The sequence below is a fragment of the Aphelocoma coerulescens genome, chromosome 1 (assembly GCF_041296385.1).
Source record: "Aphelocoma coerulescens isolate FSJ_1873_10779 chromosome 1, UR_Acoe_1.0, whole genome shotgun sequence".
Taxonomy (NCBI): domain Eukaryota; kingdom Metazoa; phylum Chordata; class Aves; order Passeriformes; family Corvidae; genus Aphelocoma; species Aphelocoma coerulescens.
The window spans coordinates 96,422,456-96,445,806 of NC_091013.1; the positions used below are offsets into that span (position 1 = coordinate 96,422,456).

General features: G+C 40.4%; 1 protein-coding gene across 1 annotated transcript; it reads right to left on the minus strand.

Annotated features, from left to right (window-relative positions):
* Positions 1–3,301: 3,301 nt before the first annotated feature.
* CD200R1 (CD200 receptor 1) lies at positions 3,302–22,264 on the minus strand. The gene is made up of 6 exons (XM_069031572.1): positions 21,948–22,264; positions 9,984–10,292; positions 8,931–9,185; positions 7,570–7,669; positions 6,580–6,631; positions 3,302–5,326 (listed from the first exon to the last, which is right to left on the minus strand). Exons 1-6 carry the CDS (start codon positions 22,033–22,035, stop codon positions 5,204–5,206), a joined length of 927 nt encoding a protein of 308 aa, XP_068887673.1. The 5' UTR covers positions 22,036–22,264; the 3' UTR covers positions 3,302–5,203.
* Positions 22,265–23,351: the final 1,087 nt, after the last annotated feature.

Consider the following 23,351-nt stretch of genomic DNA (forward strand, 5'->3'; position numbering starts at 1 on the left):
TGAGCTTATTTGTGTACCAGTGTTTTGCAGCTGCTGATTGGTAAAGGTAATGCTAACACCTACGTATTAACAACTGGAGTTCAGTGAATAAATGTGAAGAAAAGCAGCACTGGGACATGGTGTAATAAGATGATGCCCTTACAAAAAAGGAGAACTGGCAGAGCAAAATGCAGTGCTATGAGTTTATTGACTCAGGCTGGAGTATTGCTGCATAGCATTAGCACCTGCATTTAGTACCTGTGATACTGTGGACAGAAGCAGGTGGGATTCTCAGATTTTTTAATGGAAAAATTCATGTATCTTGATGAGTGAGGAAGCTTTTTGTGCAGGCAGTATCTCCTAGAGCGAATTGGCTAGTATAAATCATAATACTTAGCAAACAAGCTTCCTGCTCAGTTTGGTTTCCAGATTCTGTTTATAACTTGTATTTTCACAAGGTGGTGGATCCCCAGTTTTGGGTTAGGATCCCTTTCGTCAAGGTGCTTTGCAAACTCAGAACTTCAAGATACCATCTGCCTTGTAATGCTTAGCATTTTAAGCATATATTGAAGGGCATTGCTGACAGAGGCAGATGATGGGGACCACAAGGAAATTACAAGACAGTCTGTACATAATTAGCAATTAGTCCAGTATGCCCACATGCTTAAGAATGTAATTGCTATTGAGCAGATGTTATTGAAGAGGTTTAACAAAGATATTAATAAAAATAATGAGGTACCTTTCTGGGTGTTTATGCGGTTTCCTGACTGAGGACAGTGCTATCTGAGGTAAATGACAAAAAGCACAAGGTGAATTATTTTTAAACTTAATGCATAGTCAAAAATAGTTGTCATCTTTAGTCCATCAGAGAGAAAAGATTTCTCAATGGTGAATGCAAGGGAGAACAGGTTAGGCTGTGGAAGCCTTTCTTACATATTCATTATGAAATACATTTAGTAGTGAACATTCTTTGCTTAGTATTTGCTGTGAATAGGTTTTGCTCTGACTGCATAGCTTCTGTACAAATGTATTTTTTTATCTTTCTTTCTAGTTATGACTAAATACACTGTACAATTTTCTTTCCCTACCAATTAAATATGAATCTGTTTTTATTCTGCTTATAAAGATTTTAGATTTTCTTAAAATTTAGTTTAATAAATTGGGTTTTTTGAAAAAAATTATCTGGTATTCCCTAGCCAATACACTCATTCTCCAGATTTCTGTAAGTACACTTATTCTTTAGATTTGTATGAAGAAATCCCTGCTATATCTAGAGGGAGAATACTCCTGTGAAAGTCATCCAGCTCTAACATGAAAACTTGAACTTCTGTAGCCAGTAGGATAAATATAGAAGATCCTGAGGTCATTTTACTTCATAACTGGAAGTAAGCTGAGCAATACTTCAGCAGTCACACACTGAACCAGAGGGTCATGATGGACAGCAGGGTTAAAAACTAGGCTGTAGGTAGTAAACAAACAAATACAAGTAGGTGATACTGGCAGGAGAATGCAGTTGTAAATCCTGAAAGCTGTTGGGATGCAGAGACAGGGTTATGTCTGAAACACCACTTTCACTGGACTCTGTTATTAACAAAGCTGTTTGAAGCAGGTAAGTGATGATATAATGACCTTTCTGCTGATATTTGCAATGTAACCAAATCTTACATGTTGCTGTGATGGGTGATGAAGCACTTGACCTGGTTCTCATGAAACTATTTCCAGTTAGGGAGGCCAAGGAATTGATGCATGTACAGAAGCTATATTCAGTCTCAGGATTTGTGGTGCATCCATTTTTTAGTACTCCACTGCTATCCTAAAGAATAGGTGAGCAGCTACTCTGTGGATGCACAGCAGCAGAGAATCTGCTGACATGCTGTGCATGTGAGCTGGGTGCTCGGGACTCTACAGTCATAAGGTAAGTGTGATTATTAACCACCTCTTTAGAGCAGGAATAGCAGTTATAAACTGTCAGGAGACTGAAACATGCCTGTGAAGATAAAATATACTGGTAAAAGTGTGAGATGCAAATTTACCAAAATCAAATGTTGCAGCACGAGATATAGCATTGGTAAATGTGGTTAAAGCCAAAACCTGTCTGTACGGGATGAGCTGAAAAGCTGCTGACTTTCTTCCTGTGAGTTTGCAGCACGCTGGGGAGTTTATAGGGCAGGCTGGCCTGACTGCTAAGAAACAGCCAACACAGAAGTTTTGTGTGGAGGATGCCTGCACCACAATAGCAGCACAGTGCAAAGAGGAGCAGCAAGCACCCTGACAGAGAAAGAGGAGTGCACAAAGGGACTCTCTGCTTTAGATTTCTGTGCTGCTAAGGACAAAAAATGCACTTGTATGTGTGTAAACATAAGACTCTTAACTCAATACTATTTATCACAGTCACAAACTAAAATCCTGTTTTCTGCCCACAACAGGTCTGATTGTGGAACAAAGTAAAGTATAAAGAAAATAATCAACCAATTAGCAACTTAGCAATGTCCAGGTCTGGGACTTATGTGATATAGTTCAGTGTGATAGGCTTGTGAATGATCATAAAACCCCAGAGCTAGAGAGCAGTTTAGCAGGTGATACATGTCTGTAAATGTAATATATTGCTTATAAACTGGCAACAACCTACCTTCAAGAGCTGATGAACCCCATTTATGAACACTGAACAACATAAACCACTTTCTAGTCCACAGTAAAAAGCCTTAAGAAGGGATGCCACTCTTTTTTTGAGTGGGAAAAAATATCACTGGTCAGTATTACACCTTTTTTAAGTGGAGAATTTCAGAGGATTATGCCTGTGTTGACTGTCTCTCTTCCTTGGTCAGTCACTGGAAATTGAAGTTCCTTTAAAAGTTGTTTGTAGCTGCTTGATATTCAGCTTTGAACCCTTCCACTCTAAAATGCCGTGCAGAAAGGGAGAGAAGCAATACTTGCATGCAGAGAGCACCTGGACAAGAGTGGCTGTTTCACAGCTGCTAGAGTGAGAGTAAATAACCAGCTGTATCAGTCTACATGAGTAATACATTTGGGAACTGCAATCAGTCTAGAAGTCTGTTTTCCAAACACTGTGTCATAGCCCTTGGGAGCTTTCAAAAGAAAGCTCTAGCAATATGTGTCAAAAGACATTTCTAAATCTAAAGGAAAAATCCAGTTCTGATGCTACAATCAGACCAAGTGCCCAGTCAGTCTTTTAAAATACTGAAATAAGAGGTAGTCAACAGCAGTTTATAAATATATTTCTTTACTCTTCCTGTAAAGTCATTTCATGCTTTAGCTAGAAAGGCATCAATCCAAAAAGTCTGAGAACTGCTATTATATGGAGGACAATTTATTTTACTTATTCCCAAAGGATATTTTGTGAAGGTGGGAACAAGTCACCTCAAAATGAGACACAATAAGATATATAAGCTAATTTACAGAGTAAAACATGGACTTGCAAGTACATTGAAAAGAATATGAGTAAAATATCTAGACATACAAATGAAAAAAACTTCAGTTGTGGTTGTTATAATAAATATGAATACAATTAGCAAGCATTTGATAATTTTTGTACATTATTGCACATTTATAGAAGATGTATTTGTAATTGTTCTGTTTTGTGAAATATTTTACGTTTGTTTCTGGTAAAAGTAGCCTATGGGTTTTGAGTAACAAAATTATTTTACAGCATCTTAATGCTTATACTCTTAAGAAAGAGAGGAATGCCGTATCTTCATAGAATCTTATGGGAAAATAATCATACCAGTGATCTGAAACACAGAATGAACATATTTAGTGGACATCACAAAATCATAGAGTGGTTTGGGTTGGAGAGGACCTTAAAGATTATCAAGGTCCACCCCCCTGGCATTGGCAGGGACACCTTTCACTAAACCAGGTTGCTCAGAGCTCCATCCAACCTGTTCTTGAACACTGCCAGCAACGGGGCATTCACAGCTTTTCTGGGCAACCTCTACTAGTGTCTCACCACCTCACAGAAAAGAAACTTCCTCCTAATAGCTAATCTAAACCTACTCTCTTTCAGTTTGAATCCATTCCCCCCTGCCCTGTCACTGCACACTCTTGTAAAAGTCCATCTCTCTTTCTTGCAGGTTCTCTTCAGATACTGGAAGGCTGCAATTAGGTCACCCTGCAGCCTTCTCTTTTACAGGCTGAACAATCCCAGCTCTCTCAGCCCTTCCTCATAGGAGAGGGGCTTCATCCCTCTAATCATTTGATGGCCTCCTCTGGATCTGCTCCAGCAGGTCAATGTCCCTCCTGTGCTGAGGACCCCAGATCTGGATGCAGCACTGCAGGTGGGGTCTCACCAGAGCAGAGCAGAGGGGCAGAATCCCCTCCCTCCCCTGCTCACCACACTGCTTTGGATGCAGCCAGGATGTGTTTGGCTTCTTGGACTGCAAGTGCATATTGCTGGGTTGTGTCCAGCCTCTCATCCACCCCAAGTCCTTCTCAGCAGGGCTGCTCTCAATCTGTTCATCCCCTGGCCTGTGTTGATACTGGGGGTTGTCCCAGCCTGGGTGCAGCCCCTTGAACTTGGTCTTGTTAAACCTCGTGAGATTCCCATTGGCCCTCTTCTCAACCTTGTCCAGGTTCTTCTGGATGACCTCCCATAATGGCTTCTCAAAATACTGGATATGAGCCTAACAAGTGAATTAGTCATACTAGTGCAGTCTCTTTCTTAGTGGATGACCTTCTAAATTTATCCCTTATTTCCATTTTCAAAACCCAAGTCTTCCCTACCATTATCTTCTGCTATTTGAGGTATTCAGTGATGATCAGTACTCAGGTCACATGTTACTAACATATGAATTAGAAAAAAGTGGCTGTTGGTGGAAGAGTGTTTCATTTTAGTTCAGACATAACACTCCTCTGGTCTCCCAAATGTGTGCATCATAGTGTCAAGTGCATCAAAGTAACTACAAGTGACTGACAAAACTAGGATATCCACGGCAAGAACAGCAAAGGGAAGACTGGTCACAACTTCTTTTCCAGGAAAAACTGTGGTGTGTTATCTGTCACATCTTCCCAAGGAATAACACATTTTCCCAAGGAAGAAAGCAAAACGGGGAAAAAAAAAACTATGGACTCATCAGCAGGCACAGGTGTTTGAACAGACCTAGTGGTCTATGCTGCCCCCAAATCTGAAGAAATCCTCTGAGAAGTTTCTTTCTGTAAGCAGTCTTCTACAAAGTACATCTTTCCTTTTCCAGTGTTGTTGAATCATTCATGTTTCTGTACACAGGTCTCGTGGAAGATTCTGCCCCACTGTCAGATCAGACACTGAGTTGTAAATTGCATTCTCCTTCTGCACATAAGTAGTATAAGGTTCCACTTCCATCGTGTCATCCTAGCAAAACAAAACCAAGAAGTGTGAATACAAGGAGGAGTTTAGTTTGGCAAGACTCTGCAAATCTTTTATCTGGACTGAAGAAAGTAACTGGGAAATAGTGCTGTCATATTTACTCCTCTTCAAGTAAGGGAAAAAAAACCCTTCTATTGCTTTTTCTACCAAGGAACATGGATTGCTGTTTCTGTCAAAGATTTGGAGTGTAAAACTAAGGTATTGTTTCACTTGCCTCCTCTTTTTTTCCCCTTTTACTCTACTTATTTTGGCCTGAAAAAAAAAATTGTATTAGGTTCTACTTCCCTAGAAAGAGAAAATAATATGCTGGAGTGTTGACCTTGATTCGTTCCTCCATCAGCCTACAATTTAATAAAAGTCACATGACATGACAGCAAGAACACTGGTACTTAAATAATTATTTACATTAATGCAGCTGCATCTGTCAGCAACAACGAGGAGGTAGGAACAGCAGGAACACTAATAACTAGATTTGACTAAGTCTCTTCAGAAACTGAAGCATCTTTTAAAGTTGATGACAGATTTGGAGGCTAGTGTATACTGTGGGTGCACAGATACAATATAATTGTAACACATCTTGTCTGCATAGAGCTGCTCTTATTTGGGTTTGGCAGCAGAGAGCAGAGACAGAGCTGACAGGTGAATTGATCAGCTACACAGGAAGCTTCTAACAACATAAGGAATCCAGTAATATCTCCCAGTTTGCAGCTCAGCACTCCTTCCCTTGTCTTGAGTATGATTGTTTCTTTGATTGTAGATTGACCATGCAAGAAGAAGAGTGGCCTTCAAAACTCACATTACCATTCTGGACACCAAAAGAGATATTCTTTTTCTATTGGTGTCTGTTAATCTTGTTGCTTAATCTTCTTGTTCACTAATAGTTTTCTTAATATTCCCCAACCCAAGATATTGCGTCCCTTCCTGATTATTATTTGGAGAGCAGTTGTGGTCAGAGTATCTGATATGATGAGGGAAATGTGCTAGGACTCACTTCTTGTTAAGATTAAAAGATGGCAGTAGCTGAGTGTTTGCTGTTGGAACACCCCTCTACTGTTTGCTCCAAGTGAAGATAAGCTTTGTTTTGTCCTATAAAGAGCTAAGAGTAAATATATAAGACACAGTAGTACCTGCTGAAAGCAGAGAGTAAAAATCTAATGTTTTCCTTTCACTGGTCATGTTTCCATGGCTACCAGAAGATCCCTGATTTGGTGATGGTCTAATTTGAGCATTGTCCTTACCTGTTGGGAATGTGCAGGAGCAATTTCAGGAGGCTTGGTTTTGTGGCATGGTCTGTGAAAAAGAAAACAAATATTAAAACATGTTTGGCTGGACCACAGCTTGGTTTCTTTGATCAAAAGCTTATGACATATTTATTTTTTCTTTTCTTCAAGAGTAAAGCTTTCTCATGTTTCTCTCTCCTTGAATTTGATCCTGAAATTATAGCACCTTAATTTTCTTAAGCAGTCTTTTCTTTTCTCATGTTTGTGGGAGTTTGTACATAAAATGGAAGCAAAAGATTAAAATCAAAGCTCTCTGTAAGGATATACATTTTGTGGTTAGTGGAATTGTATAGAACTAATTCTTCACCTCAGAGGGAAAAGGCCTGAGAGAAAAACAGTTTCTGAACAGGCAAATGAGGAACATAGCTGAGGTCTTCAGTACAGGTGCCAATTCAGCTTTCCACTGCACAAATGATTTCTGTAGATTTTCCTTGGAACTACTTTTTTTTCTTCATAGGAAATCCTAAAGAGGCTAGACTCCAGCTACACCCAGGGAACTTTTTCATAAATACAGATACAATCTGCTGTCCCTTCTGATCATATGGCAGGCTGGCATTGCTCAGCCCTCTGGCATTTAGCACAACTTACTAGGCAGCAGAACAAACGCCCTGATCTAACCAAGACAGACACTGACAGACTATCACGGTATCTGAAGAACAGTTTTACTCTCCCAGATTCCTATCAGAATGAAGAGCTCCCCTTTAGCAGGCAATGCAATGAGGGCCCTCGGCCAGTTTCTTCCCATTTATATTTTACTCAGGTGCATTATTCCATGAAGATGTGTGCAATGCACAGTGTCTGCAGTACAGAAATATTTGATGTAGTTAATTCAGTTATTCACAGCAGCACAGACTGACAGAATCATATGATTTCAAGACACAAACAGTACTGTAGTATTTCTTCCAGTGCTAGAAAATATTTCCTTACCACCTTATCATACATACATACCTATCACTGCAGAGCTTGAAATAGTGAATGACACCCAACAAGATTATAATGAGCAGAGCACAAGGAATGGCGTAGACATACCGGATAAAGCTGTATCCCTCTAAACACAAAGAGACAGTCTCAGTTATATCTTCTTACTTCTCAGTTTCTCTATTATTTCAGTAGAAGATTAAAGTTGTTTTAGCACGTACACATATTTTCAGCATGCTTGTAAATGAAATATAGAATTAAATAGAATGTCCTTCAGCAGAAGGGAAAGTCAGTAATGAAACCTGGCTGAGAGACACAAATGGAGTCTCAGAAACAAAAGCAGATTCCACATATCCCAGTGGACACTCAGAAATTTTTTTCACAATGCCACATCTGAGCTCCTCTCAAGGACTCAGCTTTTCTCAGTACTCATGTGTAGTTCTCAAAAGCAACAAGAAAACCAAATACCAGAACCCAAGGGTCATACAGTGTCAGACATTCACAACTTGGAATGAAGTAATTCTTTTTTTTCTGCTAGCCACACAAGAGTTGACTCTCTTTCTCTCTTTTACCACTGATGCCATGATGATCTTTGCTTTTTCTTTTATACCCCTGTTATACCTTTTTACAACTTCTGTATTCTTAGTGCTTTTTGCCTACATTCTTGGATTTGTTTGTTCAGCTAAGAGACAAAATATTTTAGAAGCTTCACAGTTAGGGATCAGTGTGCCCCAGACCCCACGGTCCTCTCCAGAACACATTCTGTAAACTAAGATAGAACCATCCAGGGGAAGGTTCCTTGGGGAGGGGGGCTCATTTGAGCCTCTCATTGGGGAATTTTTGATAAATATGCTAATTAGAAAGACCTATAATGTTATACCAGATCTTTTGGGGGTGGGCATTGCAGTGTGCATTAAAGGACATTCGACCTAGATATAGCGCACCTAAAGATCCTTAAAATAAATACCAAGGTAAAATCCTTTTTTCCTTTCTAACCATGTTTGACTCTTGATTTTAAGACCAGGAAAATGCATCACCATAACATTTAAGTTTGCATTAAAAAAAAAAAAAATTGCTGATATTCTCATTCCAAGTTATTATTTTATCCCAAAGATCATGACTGATTTGTCTTCGTTTCCAACAGCATTTCCACTACCAAAAGAATGCTACAACATTTGTATATATATCCCTCTTAGGGAAAAAACCATTGGGAAATAGTGTCCAGAACACAAACAAGCTGGTGATGTTTCTGGGCAAAGGCAGCTGGGGATGATACCCTTGTCTTTGCAGGACTTCAGTGAATCTTTTAGAGATTTTTCCCTCCTAGAAGGAACATGAGCTGACAAAGCTGAACAGGGGTTTGAACACCAAACATACAAAGGGAAACTCACCTAAGGGATGACAGGCTATGGACTCACTCCAGTTCCCAGCTGGGTGGGACACCATGCAGGTGGTCACGTTGGTCACACTGGTGTTACTTGCTGTGAACCTGCTAAGAACAGTCACTGTCCCGTTGTCGTGGCCTTTTTCCTCTGCAGTGGAGCTGCTCTCTGGGACCCACGAGAGCTGAGCCGGCGGCTTCCCTGCGGCTGCCTTGCACACGGGGCTCCCCTGCTCATCACAGTACAGGCTCGGCCTGGGGGGGGCTGCAAAGCACCAGCAAGGGGAGATGCATGGAGTTAGTTTGGCACAGCAGGGCTGGGCTCTTCTTGTTCCCTACCCAAAATGAGCCCAGTGCAAAGAGAGGATAAGGCTAGAGGTACCATCCCATCCCATCCCATCCCATCCCATCCCATCCCATCCCATCCCATCCCATCCCATCCCATCCCATCGCAGAGATGTGGCCTCAAAGCACAAGAGACAGTGTCTCTTTTTCCCTTTTGCACAATTCTCTCCCACTCAGGTGAGCCTCATCTCAGCCATTCATATCCTCTGTGAGTACATGGGAAATTGCTTCACACCTGTCATTTCCAACCAGTGGGAAATGAAACAGCAGAAAGAGAAAGAGTTTTGGAAAATAAAGAGAAGGCAGCTACTATCAATGAAATCCCTGAGTTTATCCCAGCAAGAATTACAGAATGGCTTAGGTTAAGGGAATTTTAAGGGACCTCAAAGATCATCTAGTTCCAACCTCACTGCCATGGGCAGGGACACCTTCCACCACCCCTGGTTGCTCAGAGACCCATCCAGCCTGGCCTTTAACACTTCAAAGGATGGGGCATCCACAGCTTCTCTGGGCAACCTGTTCCAGTGCCTCACCAGCCACCCAGTACAGAATTTCTTTCAAATATCTGATCTAAATCTACTCTCCTTCACTTCAAAAAAAGAAAAAAGTTCCACTTCTTGCTGCACACTTCCCCTGCTGCATGGGCAGAGGAGCTTTGTATGTCCAGGCCCGGCCATGGTCCTTTGGATAACTGTAAAAGGAGCAAGGAGTGCCTTACCCAGCACAGTCAGGTGGTACGTTGTGGGGAAATTCCCCTCTGTTGATACCATTTCGCAGCTGTAATTTCCCTCCTGGGCTATTCCCACTTGCCGTATCTCAAGGGCAGGAGCCAGACCTGGTCTGAATGTCAAGTTTATGTTGTCATAGCAGTTTGTTCTGTTTGTCATGTTCTTATCAGCCCTGTATACCAAGGAGCAGGAGCCTCCAGCCTTGGGGCTTGTTGTCCATGTTAGCATAGTGATATTTCCTTTGAGAGGGCAGGTGAGTACTGAGCTGTCACCTACAGTCACTGACACTCTGCTGTTCCCTGAGGAGAAAAAAAAAGAACATATGAGACGGTGCCCAGGGATGTCTTAGCCTTGGAGTTGTGGTCTGCACTTCACAAGGAGACGTCTGCCCTGGTACACACCAGCATGAGGCCATGGCTGTGCTCATCTGCACATTGTCTGTCATCTCTTATTGTAACTGTGGATTGTGGAGCCAGTGGCCTGTCACAGCCAACCCTCGCAATACTCCCAACAAATTTCCCACTGGGGATCATCTTAGCGGACAAGACTGGATACTGGAGAAGGACCCTACTGCTGCCCATTGTCTTAAGCAGTTCAGCATCCAAACAGTGTGCTTCTATCAGCAAATCCTCCAGTGGGTTGCTCACAGGGCTGAAAATATAGAACTATGACTATTGCATCTGGCCACATGATAGTGGCTTTTCTCTGGAACTGTTGCTACCAACAAAGTAAACAGTTTTACTTCTGCATTCCTATGAATCCAACACTGTGGGCAAAGGCCACCTACACCTCTCAGGCATTACACAGGCGCACATAACAGTGATGGAGCTTTGTGTAGGAGGAAAGTCATGCCTAAGCTTTCTAAATATTTTTCATATATTTGTAGCTTTGTAGATTTCTAATACATGGCTGTAGCTCCCAGTACTTTTCCTACCCCTTTCCCCCTACATTTTAGAGTAATAAGCTAACACTAGCACATATTACACTACATTCCTGAAATATTATTTAGTCTTGCCTCTTTAGCCAAGGATATCATATTTTTTTTTTTTCACTATGTATCCTAGACATAATAAATATGAGTCTAGAAACTTGGGGGGATGGTGCTCCATATGGAGCAGAACCAAAAGGGGGATTACTTAACTAACTGCTCTTCTAATTGGACACTATTGTTAAATATGCTAATTTGTTGAACTTATAAAATTGTAGAACTCCTGTATCACATAGGCATTTTGCCATATTTACCCCTGGATGCCTCCAATTAAAGACCTGCTTTTATATTGCTTACTATATTAATACTGTCTTGAAAGTGTATTGTTTTTAGATTTTGAAGGCATCAAAAGAATTTTGCCTTATGTCTCAGGGTTGTCTTATATGTGCATTAGTGTTGCCTACACGTCCATAGGCAGCCTCTTTTGTGAGGCACTGGTAAGACTCAGAGAAGAGTCTGAGGCACAGGTTGTGAAGAGTAGGAGAGGGAATGGAACTTTTGTGTCCCTTGGCTCCTGCTGAAATTAAAAGCAAGGAATCCCTAGAATTCACAATGTACGTGAATGAAAATGCACAATTAATGAGTTAACAGGAATAATACCCATAGCTGTAGTCCAAACAAACCTCTATTTACCCCTTCACTCATTTCCTCTTTTAGCAGGTGGCCATTAAACTTTGGGGCCGTAAACCACTCATTTCTCAGTTCCCTGTGTCACTGGTGGAACACGAGTCGCTCTTTCCTTGGACTGAGCAATGGTTTTAGTGGCATTCTGAAAGCTGTGTGTGAGGAGAAAATCAGGGTACTACTTTCAAAACATGCATTAATCTGGACAGACAGCTAAAGTTAACCAATCTGATTGGTACTGACAAATGAGTTTTTCACAAATTATTCCGAAAATGTTAACCCCCTCCCCAAATCTTCCAAGCAGATACACTAAAGCAGCAATTGAAAGTTCATCTGGAATATGCAAAGAATTAGAAGATTTAATTTTTGCATGATTAGTCAAACTCTTGTCAGTCTTCCTCCATGGTAGCAGACCTGATTCCTGATTTTGTTGGGTTTTGCTACCCCCTACCCAGGTCTGGAATTATATTACCTGTGCTGTTCAGCACAATGTGAAGCCCAGTTCCTGAACATTCACAATGCTATAAGCAGTGGTCTTAATGAGCATCAACTTTAAATCATTGGTCAAATCATTACTATTAGCCACTTTGAGAAAACTATAGTTGGTTTTACCTCAATAATATTATCTGAAACCTCATTATCTTCCTGAATCTAGGTGAATGAACCATTGCAGCTCAAGCACTTTTGCTTCTGTTTGACTGTTTTCTTAGGAAATAATTGCTGTCTTGCAAAATGAACACAGTTCACTGCATTTTAACTTCTTATATATTCCTTTAAAGGTTTTTGCCTTTTCATTTTGAGCATTAAGTATCCTTGGGGTGAAGACACTTCAGCTGTTAAGAGTGTTCTGTTACTACACTGGAGGTGTTTTTAACTGACAAGTATTTTTCTCCCTAATGGCATTCCAAGAAAATGTGAGGCACCTGTTTTAAACTCCGATGATTTTACCAGGAGTGGAAATGAAAGAAGCCTTTTGTCTTGTGATAGTTTCTGGATGAGTTCAATGAGTGTCTCTGAAAACTGGAGAACAAAGTATTTCCTCTCCTAGTTTTACATTGCTGAGAGCCTCAGAGCTCCAAGTCATGCAGAGTATGGCTGACCTCCTCTGAAAATGACTAAGCAAACCCAAGCACTCAAACAAGCCCATGTATTGGAGCTGGGGTTTTTTGGATGATGTTTGAAAACGTTGAGCATGAATGACAGTGCTGTACATATTTAACTGTGTACACTTTCATTTACATATTAAAGCAGCATCATTTTACTTGTCTTTCAACTCTTCATCTCCTAAGGAGCTCATTGCAATGTAAAAGTTCCCCAACATAATGGGTTTTCACGCTTCAAGGCTGTAAAGAAAGAGGCAGTGAAAGTGGGGCTTTCTGCCGTGCCCTTCTGTCATATTCTCCTCTGAATGAATCAGGTACCATTCACTTCAAATAAGAAACCACATCAGTCAGCTTATAATCTGCTGAATCAAGTTTAAGTACAAGTTTAGGTTTACAGAAAATTTGTAGAAGGCTTGTGAAATCCCCTGTATCTTGTTATTAATTCAGAAGGCTCTTAGTAAGGCAAGAGCTTTTCCCCAGATGGCCGCTTATTAGTAAAAAATCTTCTTGCTTATCCTCTCCACACTGCTTCCTAGTTTGGCAAAGATGCCTTATTAATATAAAAGATTAAACTGTTTTTACTTTACTGCCTCTTTCATTGCTAGAGTGCAGGTAAGCAGCATTAGTGTAAATATTAATTGTGAATTTTCTTCCTCGATCTGCTTTTTTTCTGTACATGCTGCTAGAAACATGATCATTCGATTTCTTTTACAGAAGAATGTGTCTGCCAAAAATCCTCAAAGGTTTGGTTAATTTGTGCTTCTGAAGTAACTCTGAAGCAACTTACAAGCAAAATAGGACTGGACCTGGGTAATACTTGATGGGGAGCTTCCAAACCATGAAGAATAATGTCATCCATTTTCGTAGCAGTTTCTGATGAACTTTCCATTTCAAGCTAAAATATAATCTCAGGAAATGTCAAAACTTGCTAGTTTTTACCACAGAGTGAGCCTTATTTAGAAGCAATCCAAAATGGATATTCCCATGCAAATAGCTATGGGATCCCCAAGCTCAAAGGCTGTTCTTTAAATGGAAATTATCCTCAGCCTTATCCTGTCCTTCCTGGTCAGCCTTAGCATTTCCTCCAGTTTGGAGATGTTGCTAGGACCTGATGTTAGACTGAAGTTGGGCATACTCTGCTTTCTCTAATTTCTCTGAGCATACCAAAAGCCATCTAAGTATCTAAAGGTATATTTTATTAGAACATAAATCAATATGCTAGAAAGGGACAGTCCTGTGGGGAACGCAGAATTGCTGGCTATACTCATGAAAATAAAAGACAAGAAAATAAATCTCCTCTGCTTCCTCTACCCCTAAAGAACAGGTTCTTTCCCTCAATCCTCTTTTCTACTCCACAAGCTTTTGTTGACTTGTCAGGCTGCACATTTGTTACATTATGACATCTGAGCTCCTTTTCCCTCACTTCCATGACTTCTTGTGGGTCTGCTCCAATCAAGCCCTTTGCCTGGGTCTCCTGATCTGCTTTTTTGTCCTTCTTATGCTGCCTGCCCCAGCCTGCGCTCTTGGATGTGGACTGAGCAGCTCTGAGGGAAGACACAATCTCCCCTTCCCTCTGGGAATTTCACTAAACCTAGAGGGTGCATGTCTACTCTGCACGAGAACTAAACAAACGAAAGTATTTCTTGTGGTTTAATCCCAGCTGGCAACAAAGTCCCCCACAGCTGCTGGCTCACTCTCACTCACTCCCCCCACAGTGGGATGGGGGGAGAATCAGAAAGGTGAGAAAACTCATATGTTAATAGGTAAAGAAAAGCCATGCACACAAGCAAAGCAAAACAAGGAATTCCCAAGGTCAGGCAGGTGTTCAGCCATCTCCAGGAAAGCAGGACTACATCATGCATAATGGTGACTTGGGAAGACAAACATCATAGCTCCAAGCATCCCTTCTTCTTTCTTCCCCCGTTTTTATGTGCTGAGCATGATGCCACATGGTCTAGAATACCCCTATGGCCAGTTGGGGTCAGCTGTCCTGGCTGTGTTCCCTCCCAGCCTCTTTTGGACCCCCAGCCAACTCACTGGTGGTGTGAGAATCAGAAAAGGCCTTGGCTCTGTGTAAGCACTGCTCAAAACATCCCTGTAACAGGTCAACACAGTTTCCAGCACAAATCCAGCTCCATAGTAACTACTATGAAGAAAATTAACTCTATCCCTGACAGAAACCAGCACAGTATTCCATTCTGTTAAACAGGAAAGGTTCAGTGCTGCAAGTGTTCTAATTCAGACCTGTCATCACAACACTGTTTTCTGGACTGGTCTTTCGTGATGCAAAGTGGCTAAAAGTCATTTGCTGACATTTCCTCTGTGATAAGCAATTGGTTTATGACCATTGCATTAGGGAAGATATATGGCATCCACATCAGCATTTCTCTACTCAAACAAAGGCTCAGAAACAAACCAGCAATGTTGCATGGCTACATCTCTCCAGGTGAAATCTCATTTTACAGCTGAGCTGAACCGACAGCTTGCTGTGGCTGAAAAAGGGGATAAGAGGTACAGCAAAGGCCTCATCATCTGTGGGCCTGCAGAGAACAAGTGATGTGAAGAGGTGTGAGCTATCACACTCATCTCGGTGCAGTGCTAACTGTAGGATGGTAATTAACTGTCAGCACTGTTAACTATTTCATTGCACACAAGGGAGATAAAATGAAAGGTCATATATCCACATATTTATTGTAAATAACATCTCATTTTCAGTCATGTTCTTCACAATGAGTTGACTCTGGAAAACAGCAATCATTTTTTCTGTTAGCCAGAAAGAGCAGAGCTCAGGAAACCAGGATTATGTGCTGCCTGTCACACCAATGTGGAAAAAAGGTGAGTCAGGTTCTGGGAGTTCTGTACAGCACCAGGCTGAACCATTTTATTTTGGTTGTGAATGCAAATCCATTGTGAACAGGTTTCACCTTGGAGACTCATCTGACAGTAGCAGGCCTTTAGACTGAGGTCCTCCAATTTTAGTCCAGCCTTTGAAATCTAATTATGCCATCCCTCATTGTCTCTCCTTGACTGTTGAAGACTTCAAGCATGTCTAAGAAGGTTCTCAAGCTCTATTGCAGTGCATTGAGTGCACATTCCAGCACAATGACAGATTCCACTTTTATGTTTGAAGGAGTTCACATTTGTGTTTAAAAAATGTGCTGGTTATTGTTGTCATGGTAAGATTATTGTAATTGAAAAAGACTGGGGAAAGACTTTGCTCCTTTTTCCTCAGTGTGGTTTATGTAGAGTGTTCGGCAGCTCTCATGACAGTTGCACCAGCTTCTTTGCAGTATCACTTATTTAGTCATTTCTCCTGTTTCTCAGAGACTTTCCCACACTAAAAGAAGAAAGATTTTAAAAACAGGAAAATTTGATGGTGAAGCCACTAAACTATTGAGGGGAATCACTGCAAAATCAGACACAGCTACGCAGGTTGAAAGTGCTTCTGGTTGCTTTCAAACACGAAAGATTTCCAGCCTCTGTTATTCTTTATAGCAGGTTTTAAACCACAGTAGAACTTTTTATTGCCTCAATTTCCATGACAGCCTCTTCCAAAATTTAACTGTTAAAGAGTTTTTGCACTATAAAGAGACTGCTTTACTTTCTCTAACATATTTCTCAGACATCCTACTGATTCTTTATTTCTTAGAGCAACAATTTACCACATCATTTCGATGGATCTTCCCCCTACACCTCCTGCAGATATTAAACTTAGAGATATAATGAACTGAAACAATGATCAGATCACAGCAAATGCCTAACTGTCTCTTGGAATGAATGTAATATATGAGTCACAGCAAGTCATAATCAAAAAGGCAGCACCGGACGCTTGGAAGAGTTCAGATACAACAGTCTGTGTTCTGCATCTGTTTTCCCCCTCTACTGCCACAGAGTTCCTGTGACACTCAGCAAGGCTTGTCTAGAATGAAATGAAAGATAAATAGAAGTGCTTTGCACTAGGGTAGGAATTGCTAACATACTGTCAGACTCGTATATTGTGGCTTTGTGACTGTGAGAACAGTCACAACAGCACAGGATGGAGTGTAGGCTAAAAAACACCCCTGTGTTTCAGGTGAGTAGTAAGTAGTTAGACTACTTTGATTTTCATTATAGAAATACATCAAATAGCTGACCTAAGCTCATATGACTCTGTTTCTTGAAACTGAGAACACAGCTTTTTCAGCACACATACATCTTTAAAAGGACACATTAAAAGATTTACACCTTTATTGCTAGTTTCACACTCACACTGTTTTATCCATACTTATCATTATTCCTTGAAAATATGTCCTATTCTCATTTAATTCTAGTTAGGCTTTTTCCTTATCTTCAGAAATTCCTTTCTTCCTCATACTCAAGTTATTTTGCTCTTCTTTTGACACATTTCTTTTCTGTCACCACTACCATGCCAGTTGCAGTACTTTTCTTGCCACCAATACTGTGTCACTCTTTCTTGCTGTTTCATGCAAGCTGAAATAGCAACCTTACACACTTTGTCATTGGTTTTACAATATGAAGTGCTCATAGCATGGCTGGATTTTTTTAGATTGCAAACTTCAACGTGACTTTATATGTTGCAGAGGGCTGAGGACACTGATAGCACTCAATAGTGATCCCAAGGTTTCAGTCTTCCCATTCAAGGTGGAATGCCACCTTCCCATTCAATTCTGGAACTGCAGTTTCCAGTTCCTAGTGCGTAATTTTTCTATGATCTTTCAATTGTCTTGAGCTTTCTCCAGTATCTTTTCAAGCAGTCTTTCAAGACAGCTGATTTTGAAGGCCATGAAAAGATGTTAATGTGTTTGATACAGTGTCCTCTTGAAAAAAAATTAGGCTGAAAGAATAAAGGGACAACTACATGATGGATAAAGAACTGGGTTAAGGAGAGAAAGAAAAGGCAGTTAAATGGAGGTGCCAGGTTGAAGGTAGCTTGCTGATAATGTTTCTCAGCAGATGATTTTTGCTGTAATTCCGTTTAACTTTTTTACTAATGGCATTGGCTGTAGCAGGAGTGTGTGAGGGAATTTGTTGAAAGCAGGAAGACTACAGTGTTATTAGTGTAAAGAATCGATATGTCACACTAAAAGAACCAATTGACCTTGATGAGTGGAATGGCAGATGTGTGCTGAAATTCAGCAGCTAAAAATGTCATAATAATAAAACCAGGTAGTACAACAAATTTTGACTGGAAAGTAGAATAGAGAACCATGCCTCAGTCAGTATTAAAACCAGCTTTTCAATAAAATTGGGTGCTTGTTTTGATGCTCAAATTGTTTATGAAAAGTGTTTTCTAATACAATGCCTGCAAAAGAAAAGGCAATTAATTTTCATCACTGCAATGCGATCCAGTGATTCAGTGATTTATCCTCATGTAAATAGATTATGTCTCGATATAAACATGACTGTGTAGACAAAAAGGATGTGTACACTTCTTAAATGAAGAAATCAGTCAGCGTTTAAACGATGTGTCAGTCATGCAAACACTGTTGGCCAAATCCTCAGCTGATAATAAATCATCACTGAACTTAACAAGCTGTTACATAGTACACCAGTCTGGCTGTAAACTTTGAACTTTGCTCCTTTTGTATGCAAAGTAAGTAGATCTTTGTCCTTGCAGAATATGAGCTGGAATGGATGAGGGGGAAAAGGGATTTGCACTGGATGTCGAAGTGCCTTGGGCAGAATTGCTTTAAGAGTAGCACTGTGACACCACGTGTAACAAAGTGCTTCCAGTTCTCACTACAGAAACAGATACAGATTTGTTTTATATTTTGTTCTTGTGCTGAACTTGGCCTTTTACTCTCGGCCACATGAAAAGAAAAATAAACCAAGTACTCTTCACTTACGCTTAAGCGGCATTTTCCTACTATTCTAAACAAAAATAGATCATTGACTGCAAACTGTAGGTTGTGTGCCTTCTTTTTTCACTCTTTGCTGACAGCAGATAAGGGACTGCTGTGAAAACATACTTATGACCTCACTTTTATACGATTAAAATCTCAGTCATACCTTGTTTAGTGCTTATCTTTAGGATGGTAGTTTTCATCCCAGCATTTTCTTATTCAACACCAAGATAAGGCAGCATAAGAAAATCCTCTACACATTTTTTTCTTATTAATGACTGTACCTCTAACTACAAAATATATCAGCTGTGAGTTTTAAGTAGCATGTGTCTCTAGAAGTGCATTCACAGTTAAAGAAAATCTGCTTCCTTTGTAAGTCATGAAGTAATGTGATCAATTTGCAAGACTGAAATTCCTTCCTTCTGTGGTTTTGAAAGCAGACAAGTTCAGACGCGAATGCACTCAGTGTGTTTGGACCACAGCAAAGTAAAATGTTGGTATCATAAGGACACGCTTGGAAGGTTGTACTATGGCAATTTAGATCCGTTCTAAGAAAATTTTTGCTCAAAATAGTACAGAATTATTTTCTAAGAATTTGGATGAGAAAAACAGGCTGCTTGGATTAAGATGTTTTTAGGGTAAAAGAAGTCAGAATGATTCCAGCACATAGTCCCAAAGGAGCAGCAAAGAAATAGTAAAATGGAGACAAATGTAAGTTTAGCATAATAGTTTTTTTAGGCTATGATTTTTTGTATCTGGAGCAAGACTCCACCATAAACTCGAATAGAAGGCAAGAGAGACAGGTGCAGTGAAACATACTAGGACAGAGAGAGTCAAAAGGCAATGAAACACTAGTACACCAGTGAAAAAGAATTTGCCAGTTTTATTAAGGAAAGAAACTAAACTAAAGCAGTAGCATTCAAGAAAGTTATGTAGGAGAACTTGAACTATAGCTAGGTTGCTCTGTAAATCAACTTGACTTTTATTCACCTCATACTCTATAATTCCAGCACAATGTCACAGACTTCAGTTTTTCACTATTGATGAGACTGAACAACCATAGAAAATCACATCTCATTACTGATAATGGATTTCTTGCAACTTCCTGTGAAGCACTTGGACATACCCATTGTCACAGGATGCAACTACAGAGGCAGGACCAGTCAAATGCTGCAAATGTTATTTCAATAAAAAGAGATTTATTGCATGGACTTCTCATGGAAGATCTTCTCTGTCCTTACCACCTCCCTTTGGAGTATGTACACAACCACTTGAGGTGTCGTGTGTGCTTAGTTAAACTAGAGAAATCTTCAAAACATTACCAAAAATATTTTAATGCTGAGTCTTTTTCACTGCTGTTCCTGAGGATCATCACGAAAGGAGTTTTAGTAGAGATCATGCCTCAGCAGCTTCAGTAGCTTATTATCCAACTCTACCTGAGGGCAGCTCTAGGTATGACAATTATGAAGCAGCCTCAAGCCTTTATTCTAAGCTGTCCCATCTGCTGTGGTAAAAACTAACCCAGTCACACAAAAACAACACACTAAGGAAATGTTAAGGAAAATGTCAATGGAGATAAAGTCTGGTTACACGCAACAGTTTTTTCACTACTTTATGTCTTTCAGAGTAGCTTGCTCTAGTCTTCAGAAGGGGGGACATAGATCCTTCTGACCTTCATGCAACACTGTGTATGACATACAAGACTAAAATTCTGTGGACAAAATACACACATTGGATCAGCTTGACACATTTAGCCTGTGATCTCTGAAGAAAAAAAAAAACCCTTGCCACAAGATCTTGCTCAGAGGAGCCACCCTAACATGGAAGGAAACAAGTTTAGGATCACTGCTAGCTAAAAACTTCCCATCAAATGTGGGCTGCTTTTTATTGGGAGCGGGTTGGAGGAAGAGGTTTCAGGTGTAAAATAAGATTTTAATGGAACATCTTTTTCTACATTCTTTGAATGGCAATATATTTCATTAACGAAGACACCAAGAAATTAAAATCCAAATACCTTAGGGTGAAACCCCCCCCCACTTTATGGCATTGCACTTTTTTTTAATATTTCCAGCAAAGTGAATTTTATGAAATAATTTTTTTCAGTAGGGTTCCCCTGTCTCTCAATTTTCTTCAACATTCTGTGGTGTATCCACACTCCTTTACTTTTTGAGCAACTGTATTCAAAAATGTAGACTGTCTCTGATGCTACCGAAATTGATCTCTATGAACTTGAGCAGGTTCCTCAGTATTCTTTTGAGATAGTTCTTTACCTACAGAATAGGGACAGATTTTTTACCACCAGTATGCCTGTTGTGAGGTTAGTGATCCAAAGTTTAATAATGTTCATAAGTATTTAAATTTTTTCCAGTGGGTAGCACTGAGGTAACCATTTGGCATCCTTTATTATCACTCAAACACATCGATGGAAGTTCCATCACTGCCAACAATGATTGCATCTGTTTTGCTTTAAAATATGACAAAGGAGATATTTTTATTTTCTGACCAAGTGGAATGAAGTAAACTCTTGTCCATTTAGTTTAGTTCTATCTGTCCATAATAGGAATGGACACATGCATGTTACACATTATTCAGAGATGTCTGAAGTTTAATTTTGATCTCATGGACCTATCTGCCTTCTTCCTCCTGTACAGAAACAGTTTAAGTTTCTGGAACTGCTCCTCAAATCCCTAGTTCCATTATCAAGTCCCTGGATTGCTGCATGGTATCTGGAAAAGCACAAGCTCTAAAAATGCAAATGAGCAGTATGTAGGAAACATTAACTGCTGTAGCCAAACTGCATTAAGACCAACTCAACTACACTAAAGGACAGAAGATTTGGACTGCCACTGCCCTTGGCACAAAAGCCTTTCCCATCTTGATACTGATCGTGCCCCTTAGAACAAAATTGCAGAAACTGCTCCCCTCTGTCAGGGAATCAGAGACCTTCCACTTCTCCTCTAAAAGATGCAAGAGATCCCTGCCCTATTTCAGAGTGCCTGCAGCCTCTCTTCAGCTGAAAATACATGTCCAAAAGCTTCAAGTTCACAAACACTTTCCCAGGCATATTTTTAGTATGTCAAAAGGATCAGTTTCTCAGATGACGTGGATTTGGAGGTCTCAGTAAAAGGCCATTTGTGACAAATTGTACATTCCCAGCTAAGGGTCTCTAAATAGTTGCTTACATGGAAGTCACAGGGAAAATTCCTGGCAGCCTTGTGACCACTAAGAAAAGAGGAGCAGGAGTGGATATTGGGAAAGCATGTCTTAATTGTGCTTCATAAATTTTAGCACGTAATAAAATCCACTGAATGATTTATAGCTTTTCTAGAAAGAAAGGAGCTATGCACATTTCCCGTTCTTACATCCCAGTGACCAGTTGGTCCCAGTTAGACTCACCTGATAATCTCATGACCTTGGTGATGGTGAGCAGCACAAAAACATACACAGTCTTCCCAGCCATCTTCATGTTGGTTCCTGCTTTCATGGCTCAGGCAGCTCACTCCATCCATCCCTCCACCAGCTTAACTGTGGTCATGGGGAGCATTTCTTGCCTGCCAGTACATCCCCAGCAGCCAGTGTCAGTGTTTCCTCTCCCCCTTTCCCATGTCTCTCCTTTAGCCATGCATGCTCCTGATCAACTGGTTCCTCAAAGCTGGAGAGCTTCCTCCTTGTGACTTTTGAGAGCACTTTTCAGAGCTTCCTGTGCTGAGAGCCCAGGCAAACGCTGAGGAAGCAGGCTGAACAATTCTGCCTTCCGTTCATTGGCTCTCCTCAGGAGGCTGATGAGTGAAGATAAACCCTGCAGCAGAGTTCAGAAAGAGTAAAAGCAGAGGAGATTATTCAATGTTGATTTTAATATCAAAAAGGAAATGTTAGTCTTGGGAAACTAAAGAGAAACTTATTCTTCATGTTTTTCATTATTTTTCCTTCTTCTACTTTCTTTATCACATCTTTGGCACCACCTCCAAGAAAAGTCTTCTTCATGTCTTCCTCAAAAAAAAAAAAAAAAAAAAGCAGTCTTACATCTTCTCTGTAAGTGACATTTTCAATTATTTCTCTCTTAAGTACCTACTTAGCACATGGAATTCTAGATTTCTCATATATATACATAGCCTCGTGTGAACTTCTAAGTTCAGGCCTTGTGAACTCTTAAATATGTTGTAGGTGTACACTTACTCCATCCCCACCCCTGCCAACTAAAATATTACAAATCCAAACCTCGTTTCTTCCTGAGTTTAAAAAAAAATTGTGAATATGGGACAGTTTCCAGAAAAACTGCAGAATGTCTCATTCTGGAGGACTGAAACAAGGAAATAGTAAATGTTTCTGAAATGAAACACTGATACTTCACATTTAAATGATGCTTTTGTTTAGAAACTGATCTAATTTGAAGGGGTCAGAAATCTGTACAAAAGGCAAAAAATTGAGCAATTTTTTTTCTGTTTTGGCACAATTGAAATTACATTTTTCTCTGGATGACTAAAACAAAAAAAAATCCACTACTGTGTGCCCTTAATCTAGTGCAGGCTTCCCATGGGGTCACAGCCTCCTCTCAGGCATCCACCTGCTCCAGTGTGGGGCTGCTCCATGGGCTGCAGGTGGATCTCTGCTCCAGTGTGAACTCCCACGGGCTGCAGGGGCACAGCTGCCTCACCATGGTCAGCACCATGGGCTGCAGAGGAATTGCTGCTCCAGCACCTTAAGCACCTTGTCCCTCTCCTTCTCTGACCTTGGTGTTTGCAGGGCTGTTTCTTTCACATATTCTCACTCCTTTTGCCAGGTGAAGTTGCTTGGGCATTT